The sequence below is a fragment of the Bos mutus genome, chromosome 18 (assembly GCF_027580195.1).
Source record: "Bos mutus isolate GX-2022 chromosome 18, NWIPB_WYAK_1.1, whole genome shotgun sequence".
In the NCBI taxonomy this organism is placed as follows: domain Eukaryota; kingdom Metazoa; phylum Chordata; class Mammalia; order Artiodactyla; family Bovidae; genus Bos; species Bos mutus.
In genome coordinates, this window is record NC_091634.1 from 55190935 (window position 1) to 55205974 (window position 15040).

General features: G+C 49.5%; 1 protein-coding gene across 1 annotated transcript in view; it reads left to right on the top strand.

The window, feature by feature from the left end:
- The window catches only part of CDYL2 (chromodomain Y like 2), a 170166-nt gene that overhangs the window by 109752 nt on the left and 45374 nt on the right, over positions 1–15040 (top strand). The window contains exon 2 of the mRNA XM_070388662.1: positions 1791–2379. Within this exon, the coding sequence (XP_070244763.1) occupies positions 1791–2379 (589 nt within the window). The remainder of the gene's footprint in view (positions 1–1790; positions 2380–15040) is intronic.

Below are 15040 nucleotides of genomic sequence, written 5' to 3' on the forward strand. Positions count from 1 at the left end.
TTGTCTATGAAGAAGCAGTATTATAAAGAGGCAATATGGTCTAGCTATTAAGATATTTATTAAGTGCAAAGCAATGAAAGTCATTTAATTATTTTGCATAGCTTCTGTTATACCCAGATATTGGGAAACAATCTCACTTTTCAGAAATTTTCACTTCTTATTATGGAAAATTTTAAACATAAAAATTCTAATATGCAAACATAAACAGTTGAAAATGAACCCACATTTACCTATTACCCATCTTTAACAGTTACCAGCTCTAAGTGTAACCACTTTCCCCCTCTCATATTGTTGGTTTTTTTTTCCTATGAGTTCCGAGAGCACACCCTCACTTATTACTTTCTTTGGGTCAAAGTTCCATCCTATAAAATTACGTTGACATTGAAATATAATAAACATTTGAATGTAATAGTTTACTTTTCCTTTGAAATTTAGCTCTTTTTGGTAGAGCAATGGAAATTTTTTTTTTTTTTTAGTTAAAAAATTTCAAACCTATAAAGTTGAGAGAATAATAAATAAACCCTCGTATACCCTTCACCTCGTTCACCAGTTATGAGCCTTGGGACTGGCGTTTTGTAAGTGTGCTTTCCCATGATAATACTTGAAGACAGAGATTCCCTTACCTTTGATGGTACATAGAGAGAGTAGTACATGACTTGAAAACCAGATCTACGTTCGGATCTCACCTCCACCATCCCTAGCCCTGTGTTGCAGGCCGGTTGCCTCATACTTAATTCCTCATCTATCAAATGGAACAGTAATAATGTACATTCTGGGGGGTTATGCAAGGTACATACCGTCACCTTGCTTGGCAGTTGTACCTGTTATGTTGCAGCTAGGGGAGCCAGCTAGGGGGACATTGGGTGTCACTGACTCCAGGCAGTTTTGGTCAATGTGGAAGATTTTTATAGTTGAGAGATTTGGTACGGCCTAGTGAGTAAGAAAATAAATCTGGGCTGAGAGTGGTTCATATTCCCAGTTCTGCTCTTACCAGCTTGGAACTTAGTTGACTGACTTAATCTCTCAGCCCCATTTTCCTCTCTGTAAAGTGGGGATAGGAGGAACACCTACAGCATTGGGTTATTGTTCGGAGAAAATGAAATGAAAGCATCCATGCCCAGCAGTTAGTAGCGTCTGCCTCCTCGCACATGCCCAGCAAACATTACTAATCATTAGTATTATGATAAGTAAGGACACATTAGCAGAGTGGGTGGAAAACCCACACCAAATTGGTCTTTAAAAGTCTGATTCCAGTTTTGTGCCACGAAAAGAATAAAGACCTTCCGTGAATGCTCACAATGCGATTTTGAGCTAGGGTAAGCCTTGGGGACTTCCTGGGTGGTCCAGTGGTTAAGACTTTGCCTTCCAATTCAGGGGGTGCATGTTCGATCCCTGCCTGGGAGTTGAGATCTCACATGTCTCAGGGCCAAAAAAACCGAAAACGTAAAACAGAAGCAGTATTGTAACAAATTCAATGAAGATTTTAAAAATGGTCCACACCCAATCTTTAAAAAAGAAAAAGAGCAAGCCTTGGACAGACAGGTAGAGGCAACCAGCCAGGCGTGGCATCATGCCGTTGTCATGGGAAACAACCGCACGGGTGCCTTTGGTTCCCTTCAGCAGTCTCCTGAAATGAACCAGCCTTCTTGAAGGCTGCTGGGAGGGTCAGCCTCCTGGCCCCCCTAGCCAGGATGGACACCTCTGTCCTTGTGTTGCTCTTGTGACCTAGCAATGGTTTGATTTTTTTTCCTTCTCTCTCTCTCTTTCCTGACTCTCCTCCCGCATCCCAGGTCGAAAGGATTGTAGACAAGAGGAAGAACAAGAAGGGAAAATGGGAGTACCTGATCCGGTGGAAAGGCTACGGGAGCACGGAGGACACTTGGGAGCCCGAGCACCACCTGCTGCACTGTGAGGAGTTCATCGATGAGTTCAACGGGCTGCACCTGGCCAAGGACAAGAGGCTCAAGTCGGGGAAGCAGCCCGGCGCCTCCAAGCTCCTGCGGGACGGCCGAGGACCCTCGGTCGAGAAGCTCCCCCACAGGCCCTCGGACGCCGGCAAGAGCAAAGGGACTTCCCACAAACGGAGGCGGGTCAACCCTTCCCTGTCCAGGCCCAAGAAAGGCTATTCAGCCAAGCCCCCAGCGAGCGGGGACCGGGCCGCCAAGACGGTGTCTTACAGGACTACCCCCAGTGGCCTGCAAATCATGCCACTGAAAAAGGCACAGAATGGCATGGAGAATGGCGATGCTGGCTCCGAGAAGGACGAGAGGCCCTTTGGAGACGGGTCCCACCAGCCTGACCTGGATCTGAACGACGTGGGCGAGCAGGACCTGGGCGACTGCGATGGGAGCCCCGCGGTGCTGGCGGAGAACGGGCTGGGTATGTGGCTGCTCCTCCTCTCTGATGGGACTTTGCGGGCAGCCTGGGGAAACACAGGACCCCTGCCCTGGCTCTCTTACCTGGGGCCCTGCAGGCTCAATCCCTTGCCCATCCCGGACGCCTATGTAGGTGGGGGAGGCCAAGCCACTGACGCTCTGGCCAAGGCCAGTCCCAGGTCCAGCATCCCCAGCTGCCCTCGGGGACACCCGAGGCCATGGTAACTGCTCTGGAGGCCCTGCCCTGAGGGCAGCTCAGAGTCCCTAACCCCCAGAACCTGAGACTCATTTACCCCGGGGCCAGTGTCTCTCTGGGGCTCACATGCCTCCCAGGGCCCTTGCTTTCAATCTCATTGTGAACCCAGCACCATAGCCCAGAGAGGTGGAGTCTGGGCCAGGGGCTGCTCCTCCTTCTCAGACCCAGTTTGGACTTGGAATTCCCCAAACTGGCCCTTCAGCTGGAACTCCCTGCCCCCATCTCTCGCTAATATGCATGATCAGCTCCCCGGTCTGTATTAGGTCCCAGAGGCTGCCTGGACCCCTGCCTAGGCTCCTTTGGCTTGGTGCCTTCTTGCCCTTCTTGGTGCCTGACTTGCCTCTTGCAAGTCACCCAGCAAAGATGCTGGAATCCCCCCTCCCTCTGACCAAGGCCCCATAGGCACAACTGGGGAAAGAGGAGACAATGACCCAGGTTTTTCGAGCTCTCGAGTCTGACATTCCCCCAGTAGTCAGATGGTTTCCCAACTAAGTCCTCAGTGGCCACGTCTTCCAGGTGAGCTGTCTGCACTTGTTACCTGCCTTGCTTCATTTCTCAGATATCTGTGTGTCCACGTGGTGAATTTTTGTCTTTAGCCACCAGGACTCCAGGCCTTAGGACGTCAGGAAATCCTGCAACGGGTGTGGACAACCTGCGCCCAACACAGTAGGGCCCTCTGATGCCCCGGGTGGAACTGGAGTGCGGGTGGGCAGAGGGTGTCAGGAGGCAGGTGGGATAGGCTGGGAGAGTTCCCAGAAGGATGTGGTGACAAGGCACGTTACGGGGATAGTGATGTCAGAGTTCAGGACGCTCAGGGTATGCGTGGCTGGGAAGAGCGTCCTCAGGGACTCTCCGCAGGGGGGAATCCAAGCAATCCGCTTTTGAGGTCCCTGTTTCTCCAGAGAGAGGAATTTCACCCAAACAGGATTGATTTAGCAGTCTCTGCCCCAGATTGACTCACGTTTCCGTCTGGGGATCCCTGATGCTGACATGACTCTGCCTGCTAGCATATGGAAAAGCTGTTTGTTTTAAAAAATCCATCTCTCGGGGAGGAGTGGGCTCGTGTGAATGAGGCCTGGCACAAACACCGGTGTTTGACGTTCCCGTGACAGTCGCCAGCAGTGGAGGGATTCCCCGTCTCGGGCAGGGGAGCCTTGGCGGCTCCTCGGCTGGAGGCCCAGGGGCTTGGCAGTGACTGCCGGCGCCCCGGCTGGTAGCGGCACCCCGCCCCCCCGCCCCCTGCCCTGCTCAGGAGGGGGCCGCCCTGAGAGCAGGGTAGGGGGGCAGTGTCAGGGAGGGCTGTATACTGACTCCAGCTGCCAGACCACAAGGTGGAGGGACTCCAGGCCTGTGGAGGTTGTGATAAAGGCTTGCTTCTCCTTCAGCACCCCTTTCCAGAGGCGGCGTGGCTGCCAGCTGTATGCACTCCGTCCTCGGGTCTGGTCGATACCACTTGATTCAGGATGGGGCACGGTACCCCGCCACCGGGGGAGACAGACGAGGACAAGCCTGCCGGCCCTACTGGTGGCCTCGTTGATGCTGAGTGCCTCTCTGGGCCTTTCTTGTTTCTGATCCCTTCTTGGCCTTATTTATTCCCAGTGTTGAACATTCTGTACTCCACTCGGGCCCATGCCTGCATAGAGAGGAGGAAGTCACTTGCCTTTCTCTTGTTTGGTTTGAGTGTTCCCAAAAGGTCCTTTGGCTTGATCGCATCCTATAATATTGATGTCCTTCGGGTTCACGTAAGGCTGGGGCAGTGGTCCTCAAAGTCACGTGTGTAAGATTCCCTGGCACTTTCTTAAAAGGCAGGTCCCATAGAGTCTGATTTCCTAAGTCTGGGGTGGAGCCCAGAAGGTGGGTCTTTAACAAGCACCTCCTGGTGGCTCTCCTGCATTTTGGGGACCTGCTTTGTGGTAAAATGGGGTGGCAGTTATGTTTCACATCAGCTGTCAATTTACTTTTTGTTCTTCACAAGAGTTGGTCACTGTGCTAGGTGCTTGGAGGTTAGGGCTGTGCCTTTTGAAACTTAGAGCCTGCTCTCCAGTAAGTTGAAACTGGGTATCTCTAGGTCGTTGTTGAGAAGACTCCTGAGGCTGACACGCTGGTAGGAATAGCACGTTTGTTACATAGATGGTGTGCCTTTCTGTACCTGGGTTGATATCTCCAGTGGTCAGTGGGGTGATAAATGCCCAAGCCCTGGTCAGCCGTTAACACTCTAGTTAGAGATAGCATCATATCCAGGTTTTGGAGTAACTGGGAAGAGGAAAAGACTGAGAATCCTCACCAGAGAGAGAGAGAGAAATTGCGAGGTTTGGAGTTCTTGAAGAAGACCCGAGACAGGAGGTTGTGTGGTTCCAGAACTTTCCAGCCAGGGGTCAGAGGTATAGTCAAGCAAAACATGAGTCCACTTATGTTTTCAGGCAGAGGGAAGCCTTGGTACAGCCAGTGTCCATGCCCACATGGACCCTGAATGTTCTTCTTCCTCCTCTTCCCCAGCCCCGCCTTCTCTGACCACATCCACCACTGACCCAGAACCCCAGGGGCACAAAGAGGGGGCAACAGGGTTTTCAGCACAGAGGGGCCTCATATTTGCCTGGCAGAAGATGGGGAGATCCTGGCCACGCTTTCCCAGCATTTGTTTTGGGGGAGGGCTGTTGCTTTTTATATGATTTCAACTTCTCTTTGGTGAATTAAGGTTTTGCATACAGAAAAGCAACTTATGTAACACGTTACTCATTTACTGCTGACTTCCCCGATCTGAGCTGTGGGAACAAGTGCTAAATTGGGGCTCTAGCGGGTGGTGCTTTGGTTTCAGACAGCATTTTCCCCAGCAATGTTTGTGAAGTACATGCAGGGGCCCAGGACAGCTTTTGCTTCTGATTTTTTTCCCGTAATGACAAATGGCTCTGTAGTCCAGATACCATCTGCCTCAGTGTCCCTTTGGGAGCTTGTTAAAAATGGTCTCTACGCCCATCAATGAATCTCAGGGGGCGGAGTGTGGATTGTGTCTTTTAAATGCTGCATTTTCACAGCCATGGTGTATACAGCAGTTCTCACAGAAGCGTTTGGTTGTAGTGATGAATGGTTCATAGTCCACGTCCTTTGTTGGTAGATTCAGAATTACTCCTTGAATTTTAAGCTTGTAAGTAGGAATGTGATTTAGTTCTTTAAAGGTTTAAAACCTGAAATAACGTCTCCTTCTTGCTCATACACTCTTTACCAGGCATCTCTCTCTCTCTTTTTCATTCTTTTTTCTCCTAAAACAAACCTGTTTCATCCATACGGAAAAGCTGTTGGATTAGTGAACTCCCCCTGTAGTCTGGTCCAGAATTAGTTAGCACAGTTTCATCAAAATACGCCAAAGCATCAATTGTGTCAGATTCTTTGAGACCCCGTGGACTATAGCCTACCAGGCTCCTCCTCCTTGCCAGGTTTTTCCAGGCAGGAATACTGGAGTGGGTAGCAATCCCCTTCTTCAGGGGATCTTCCTGACCCAGGGATTGAACCCCAGTCTCCTGCATTGCAGGCAGATTCTTTACCACCTAAGCCACCAGGGAAGCCCAAAGCATTAATACTTGACAGATTCAGATGAGCCTGTAACCTGTGGACATCCCTGACTCTGAGCCCGAAGCACAGCACACAGGTGCCTGGTGTTCCCCGAATTTCCGTGAAGCCAGTGAGTTTTCACTGTTGACGCTGACCCCGTGGCCCCATGTTCACGTTTCTCTGAATTTTGGGGATCACCGTCCTCGCTTCCTGATGACTGTCTTCTGTAGCACAGGCGCTGCGTCTCAGATGCCGCCTGATTCAGTGTTTGCAGAACTGTTCCCATCATTGAATGAGTCATCCCACACAAACGCACAACATTTGCCGTCTCTTCTCCATTGATCTTGTAAAATTATCTCAGCTTTCACTTCTACCGTGTTTGTTTATCTCTCCCTACTCACTCTCTCACCACGATTATCGTTTTTCCTTTTATTGATCCTCGTGGAGTGACTGTGCTTTAAAAGCACTTCAGAACTAAACTTGAACAGAGGAAGTGCCCGGTGACTTTCAAGAACCCTGGGCTCTCAGGTGTGGAGCTGGCATCGGGATCCACTGGCTGCTGCTGTTGCTGCTAAGTCGCTTCAGTCGTGTCCGACTCTGTGCGACCCCATAGACAGCAGCCCACCAGGCTCCCCCGTCCCTGGGATTCTCCAGGCAAGAACACTGGAGTGGGTTGCAATTTCCTTCTCCAATGCAGGAAAGTGAAAAGTGAAAGTGAAGTTGCTCAGTCTTGTCTGACTCCTAGCGACCCCATGGGCTGCAGCCTACCAGGCTCGTCCGTCCATGGGATTTTCCAGGCAAGAGTACTGGAGTGGGGTGCCATTGCCTTCTCTGAAAATCCACTGGAGGGCGTGTTAAAACACGATTACGGCACCTACCCCTACTGACGTAGCCGCTGTGGCAGAGAGCCTGAGACTCTGCATTTCTAGCAAGTTCACAGATGCTGTGGCTGGCTCAGGGACCCTGCTTTCAGAACCACCAGTCTGAACGAGTAAGCACCGAGACGACTGGGAACGCCAGCTGGTGGTACCGGGAAGCTGAAGCGCTTTTGCTCTGGACCTCGAGTTTGCCTTCGTGAGAATTCATAAGGTGAAAGTTTGTGGAACAAAGTTGTTGAGTCGAAAGTCTTACCATGTGGGAACTTCCCTGTCTGGCCTTGGAGTGTACGAAGTCCTTTCTGTGGTCCTCACAGCAGCCCTGAGTGGCAGCTGTGGTTAATCTACCCATTTTTCGGAGGAGGAGACTGAGGTTACAAGTGCTCAGGTTGGCACTAGGAGAGAAATCCAAGCAGGCCGACTCCAGAGCTAGTCCCTAGATCACCGCTCAACTGGCTCCCAGGCAGTACAAGGCAGTTCCTGGTCACTGATAAAAATACGCTCTGACGGGGGGCCCTGGAATGTTGGTGGGGCAGAAGCCACTTGGACTCATCCTTGCTGTTTACTCATGGATGGATGTAATCCTTCTAAGCCTAAGAAACTGAGGTTAACTATGTGCCATTCAACTTGAAGAGCTTCCCTGGTAGTTCAGCTGTGAAGAGTCCACCGGGCAACACCTGAGCCGTGGGTTTGATCGCTGAGTCGAGAAGATTCCTGGAGAAGGAAATGGCAACCCACTTTGATATTCTTGCCTGGGAAAGCTGGTGGACAGAGGAGCCTGATGGGCTACAGTGCATGGGGTCTGCATAGAATTGGACACGATTTAGCAACTAAATGGCAACAATATTCAATTTCAAACCCAGGAGCAAGTGGTCAATTTCTTTAGAAAGATACAACTTAAGCAGACAGACTCACAGATGACTAGAAAACCTGAATAAGGGGAATGGCTTTTAAATTCCAGTATTAAATCAGTCATTCCACGTCCCTCACAAAAAGAGAGAAGAAGGCACACAGGACTCAGGTGGTTTTACAGGCAAGCCTACAATGGCACCCCACTCCAGTACTCTTGCCTGGAAAATCCCATGGATGGAGGAGCCTGGTGGGCTGCGGTCCATGGGGTTTCGAAGAGTCGGACACGACTGAGTGACTTCACTTTCACTTTTCACTTCCATGCATTGGAGAAGGAAATGGCAACCCACTCCAGTGTTCTTGCCTGGAGAATCCCAGGGACAGGGGAGCCTGGTGGGCTGCCGTCTACGGGGTCGCACAGAGTCGGTCATGGCTGGAGTGACTTAGCAGCAGCAGCAGCAGCAGCAGCAGCAGCAGCAGCAGCTTCCCAATATTCTACAACAGAAGCATCTCTCTCATACCCAAATGGTTGCAGAGAAAACAGAAAAATAGGAAACACCCCAGCTCCTTTGATGAGGCCGGCATAACCTGGGTTTCCAAAGGGACAAGGAAGGGAGGAACAAGGAAAATTAGAGGCCAGTTTCACTTAAGGATATAGTGATAAAGTCCTGAATGACGCCCCCCACCCTGGGCTTGTTACAGTTCCCTGATACTTCCTCAAAGTTGTGACTCTTCCAGAAAGTCCTCACTCCATGCTCTGAACTCGACCCCAGTTCATGACCTTTAGAATCACCACCGCTTCTGGAGGTGCCCAGCTTGTCCCGAGATCCTGAGTGTCAGAGGCAGAGGCCCCGAGCCATCTCAGTGAATCACAGGAAGTCCGAAGAGGGTGTCCACACGGGGCCTCTTGTGAAGGCAGGTATCCGTTTTCCTGGGCACAGCTGTTCCTTTAACATACTTCAGACACCCACTCCCAGGCCAGCAGACTTTGACCAGCCTTGTTGTTTTTACAAAAATGGGTCATTTTCCAGACATATAGCAGCCACTAGAGCCTAAGGGATTCTTACGTTTTGTCTTTCAAAGCGTGGCAAGTGAGCGACTTGTGCGAATGAATGAACTTAAAACCCTTTTATGGGTAATGTGTGCAGACCCGTCCAACTTGGCCACTGCCTCTGAGTGGAAAGTGCCTGACTGTGATGGAAAATCTGACTGTCGGCTTGACCCACGGCAGATCCAAGGGGGAAATCGACTCTCCCGGTTGGCTCCCCAATCCCGGGTTTGATTTTGGCATCCAGTGGAGGCCGATGGAATCTTGACCACTGTCAAGACTTGGAAATTGACTAATCACTTTCACTGCCAGCTCAGATGTTTTCCTCTCTCAACCACCTCAAAAAAGAGTCCTTAGAATTGTTTCCGAGTCCTATTTATCAGTGGTGAACCAAAGAGGGTGGGGTGGGGAGTGGAAGTCCCCCGCTGCCCCGCCAGGCACAAGCTGTGAGGGGTACCTTGTCGGCAAAGGGTCTCAAAACAGTGGTCAAATTTGGTTTGCAGATGTTGGTGAAAAGCTAGTAGACCCCCAGGGACCAGGGCTGCAGCTCCACCCATCCCCCCAGCTGGCCCTACAAAGACCATCCTGATGATGCAGTGCTGGGCTCCACGGTAGTAGAAGCCTTACTGTTTGTGTTTGATGAGTGCCTGTCATTTAATCCCCTCATTGGCTCCCTGACTTAGCAACTGGACAACATAGCAACATAACAAGCTTAGCTATCATCAGCCTTGCTTATAGATGGGGAAACTGAGGCTTGGAGGGGTGCAGACATGGAGTGCCAATGGGAGGGGCTGGGTGGGGCCTTAGTGCCAGGTCTGGCAATGCTGAAGTCCTCAGAGGTCTGTGACCCATTTTTACAAAAAGGCATTACAGGGATTTAGGTTCAAACCAGCAACTTCCCCAGGGTCTTAGGGCAGTGTTCTGGCCAGCATCCCTGGGCCTTCCTATGAGACATCTTCAGTGGTTCCAAAGATGCTGGCTCAGCATTCCAGGGGGATGGAATTGTCAGTCCTGCATGAGGATTTTCCACTAGGCTTAATTTTTTTTTAAATTTTATTGGAGTATAGTTGATTTGCCGTGTTGTGTTAGTATCAGGTATACAGCACAGTAATTCAGTTATACATATATTTATTCTTTTTCAGGTTCTTTTCCCATATAGGTTTTTACAGAATATTGAATAGAGCTCCCCGTGCTATACAGTGGGTCCTTGTTGGTTATCTGTTTTATATATAGTACTGTGTGTTTGTTAATCCCAGGCTCCTAATTTATTATTTCCCTCCACATTTCCCCTTTGGTAACCATGAGTTTGTCTTTGAACTCTCTAAGTCTGTTTCTGTTTTGTAAATAAGTTCATTTATGTCTTTTTTTTTTAAACCTCTATTCTTTATAGTAAAAGACACACACATACATACTCGCAGCTCTTCTAGGGAATTCCCTTAATTATCAAAGTTCATTTCAGGGCTAGAAGAATTGGCATAAAATGAAAGTTAACAGTGTCCATCAGCTGATGAAAGGGTAAACAAAACTTTTTATGTTCAGACAATGAAATGTTATTCAGTCATAAAAGGGAATGAAGTGCTGACATGGTTACAATGTGGATGACTCTTGAGAACACGAGGCTGAGTGAGAGAAGCTGGTCCCAGAAGACGACTTACTGTAGGACTCTCTATTTGCTAGGTCCAGAACAGGCAAATCTATAGAGACAGAAAGCAAATTAGTGGTTGCCAGAGGCTGAGGAAATGAAAGGGAGGGGAAATGCCTGCCAATGGGTACAGGGCTTCTTTTGGGGGCGATCCACATGTTCTCGAATTCGATTGAAATGATGGTTGTGCAACTCAGCAAGTGAACTTAGGAATCACTAAATTGTATACTTTGGATGGGTGAATTTTATAGTATGTAAATGATATCTCAAAACAGCTAGTGCTGACCACGTGCCTGGGAGCCCTGAGTGCTGTCTGCAGAGACATGCCCCTTTGCTGCCCCAGGAAACTGGGGCTAAAGCGCAGCTCTCAGGCATGTCCAGGTGGAGCTGCAGCACAGCCACAGCGCGACTCCCAGACCCCAGACCCCACCTACGAAATGCAGGTGCTCTTAGTGGAGCAACAGCCCGCATGATTTTCCTGTGGCTGCTGTAACACGCTGAGTGGTTTAAAGCAACACACATTTACACTCTTGGAGTCCTGGACGTCTGAAGTCTACAGGGAACTGGCAGGGCTGTGTTCCTAGGGGGCTCTTGGGGAGGACCGGTTTTCTCGTCTTCTTCGGTTTCCAGAGGTCGCCCGCATTCCTTGGCCCGTGGCCCCGCATCTCCCTGCTTCCACCATCTCATCTCCTTCTCTGCCTCTCCTGCCTCTCTCTCAAGGACCCTTGTGGTGATATCAAGGCTGTCCTGTGTGATCTAGCATGGCCTCCTCTGACAAAGCTCCTTTTGCAACATCAGGTCACGTATCCCAGGGTTCTGGGCATGAGGATGGGGACATCTTTGGGGGTGCATTATCCAGCAGACCACTCCCACATAGCAGAGTCAGGAGGGAAGACAGTCCAGACACATGGGTTTATATTCCTGTATGGGCAGAAGCCAGCTAGTAACAAGGAGGCATGGCTTTTGTCCTCTGGGTTAGACAATACGTGTAAATGGAATCACCTGTTTGGTGTGGACTTGTGAACAACTGGCAGGCCTTGAACTCGGCTTAAGTTTCCTTGTTGATTTTAGAGATAGAAGGCCAGCTGCGGCTCCCATGGGACAGGAGGCACTTTCCAAATTCCACGACACCTCTCCACGTGGCAAATCTCACATCCGCGTTTATTGGAGAGGAGCTAACTCAAGCCCTCTAAAGGGTGCAGCCTTACTAGTGATAATGATAACAGCAATGGCATCAGTAACAGACACTGAAGACGTCCTTGCTATGGTTGGGTATGGCGCTAAGGACTGTACGTGCAATAGCTCAGCCAATCCTGACAACTCTGTGGAGCAGGGTGTCTTTTTCATCTCTAGTTTACAGGTGAGGAAACTGAGCCTTTAAGAAGTTAGGACTCCCCAGAGGGTAACATGCCAGAGTCAGAATTCTGATCCCCGCTTTTTGCTTTGTTTTGTTTTTAAACATTTATTTATTTGGCTGCTTTGGGTTTTAGCTGCGGTGCACGGAGTCTTTTAATTGTGGCCTGTGAACTCTTGGCTGCAGCGTGTGGGATCTAGTTCCCCAACTGCAGACTGAGCCAGGGAGCCCTGCCTTGGAGTGTGTGATCTTAGTCACCGGACTGCCAGGGAAGTCCCCTGACCAGCTTTTTACTTTTGAGATTCAGGGCTTTTAAAAACTTCTCTGTCACACTGTCTTGCTGTGTGATATCTAACTTTCTTTGCAGACCCTAATCACACAGTGGGAAAAAGCCTGTTCTGCTCGTGTGTGTATGTGTGTGTGCACGCATGTACACACCCGTGTGTATCTATATTTGTGTCTGTGTGTATGGAAAACATTTTGTATGACAACATTTGCATCTTGATTTTTCTGCTCAACATAGCATATGCCTATTTCCATATTGGGCAGGTCTTCATGTTTATAATTTTAGTCGTGCCATTTTATATATATAAGAAAACATACATTTGACCTAGTCTCCGGTCGCTAGACACAGGTTGGGTCTAAACTTCCATGGAATCGTAGAGAGTCAGACATGACTGAGCAACTGAACTGAAAACTTCTTTGGTTTTGTCTTGCGTTATTTCTGAATTGTTTTCTTAGAATAAATTCCCAGAGGCGTTTATTCTAGGATTGTCCTGGCGATTTTGCCCCTCTCCCCAGCAAACAAAGTAACGAACGAGGTGATGAGTTTTACTATTGCCATTGTCTTGTCAGCATTATTTGTGGGAACAAAAAAGAGGAACTTCAGTGTCTCTCTGATTTGCATTTCTTAACTCATCACTGAGGCTGAGTCTTTTCTGCACATGCTCATCGAGTCTTTGGGCTTGTCTGCTCTTGTCTTTGAACCTGGGGAGAAGGTAGACTCATACAGAGGGGTGGCAGGCTGGGGAGGAGGTGGGCTTGTGTTGAGGGGAAGACTCAGGGAGACTTCTGAAGGCTGGCAGGGCCAGGGCAGGAGATGCTGGGATACTTGGGGACCCAACCCTAGTTATGATTACAGGACCAGTTGCTTTGCGGGGGCGGTCATGAATGGAAGGACTGATCCTACTTTTCTGATTTAGGGTTTCCTGATGACTTTCTGATCTTGTATTATGGATGAGCTGTCAGAAAAGACCGAAATAGCAAAATCTCCTCCTGGCTTATATGTCAGCAGTAAAAGTGAGAAGGGAATTGTGACCACCCTCCGCTGTGGTCACACGTCCACTTCTGGCTGCCCGGCCAACACCCTCCCCAGTGCACTCAGCCCAGATGCCCAGTCTCAGGTGGCCTCCCGCAGTTCTGACTCAGTTCTGGGCCCCCACCCTCTGGTTTCCATGGCTGGGCAGGGCTGCTCTCCTTGGTCCTTGGCACCTGCGAGTCCTGAGCTGTAAAGGCTTTTGGGGGGTGGCCCCCATCTCAGCCACCCCCTCTCAGGCACTTGGTGGAAACTTTAGGGCATGACCTCAGCCCTGCCTCGTCCCATTTCCTGTCCACGTGGTGAAAAGCTGTATCCACTCTTGTCCCTTCTTGCTCTTTTTCTTGTGAGTTTTATTTATACCTTTCAGAAAATTGATTCCTTCACGCTGTTTCAGGGTGGTTTTCATGAGAGAAAGGGTCTGGGATGGAGGCCTGTCTAACTGCAGTCCCCAAAATGTCCCCTGCCTTTCGTGCCCCCAGACTTCTTTCCTTCCTTCCTCCTTCCCTCCCTTCCTTCTTAAGGTTAAAAAGTAATTTAGTTCAAAAAATTGAAACACTATGGAAAGTGTAAGCTTTTTAAACATTCAAGTTCCCTCCGTTTTCCCCCGAATCCTATTTTGAGGTGACTGATGTTCACATTTCCCTATGGCTCATTCAGGACTACTCTCTCAGCTTATGCAACTTGTATATATATTTATGTATATTTATTACACATTATATGTTGCACGTGTAAAAACGTTCTGTTTGCTCAAAGATCTGTTGAAGGGATGATGAACAAGGATGGTCCCACCTCTGTGGGCGTGCGCACATGTAAGAAACCGGGGCCTCACTGAGAAGGTGGCATCTGGGTAGAGACTGGAGGTGGTGAGAACACTGTGTTTTAAATCTGAAACTCCATCTGTGTCAGGGGAGTAGATGTGCCCCCCCCTTCTGGCTGCCCGGGCTCTCACGGCTTGCAGGGACTTAGCTGGCCTCTCTGATGGGCGTCCAGGCGGCTTCCCGAGACACACACCCTCGCCAGCTCTGGCTGTTGCCAGTCTTTGTCACGCTTTCCCAAGCTCTGCGGTTCTGATTTTAGTGCCGGTGAGCGTCTTCTCACGTTCCCAACACTTGTGCGTCCTCCCCTGGGAGGGGCCTGAGCCTCGTCATGCCAAGCAGAGCAGGGGATGATGCTCAATAGGGTGGGTGGACCAGGCATTCGGCCACGTGGCTTCAGGCAAATCGCTCAGCTTCTCTGGGCCAGAGGCTTCATTCATAAAATGTAGATGTAATCATGCCTCATGGGGTTGTGGTAAAGAATAAGGGAATTCATTCACAGAAAGCCTTTAGAATATTAGGTGGCACATAGTAGACATTTGATAAATATTAGCTATGTTATTTCAATCCTCTGCCCATTTCTCTTGCATGCGTGCATGCTGAATTGCTTCAGTCATGTTTGACTCTTTCCCAACCCAGGGATCGAACCCAAGTCTCTTGCATCTCTTGCATCGCAGATGGATTCTTTACCCACTGAGCCACCTGGGAAGCTTTTTTTTGTTTGTTTTTAGAGCATTTTATATATTGTATACTCTAATCCCTTGTTATATTTGTTAACTGTACTCACTGAGTGACTGCTGTGTACCAGGAACTGTCGAGTGGCAGTCCCTCATAGCATGATGGAGAGAGACGCAGAAGACATTGAGGGAGTTACAAGCAGGGGTGCCAAGGCCAGCCTGGGAAAGGAGTCAGGAGAGGGCTTCTTGGAGGAGTTGACACGCAAACTGAGTCTGATAGAATGA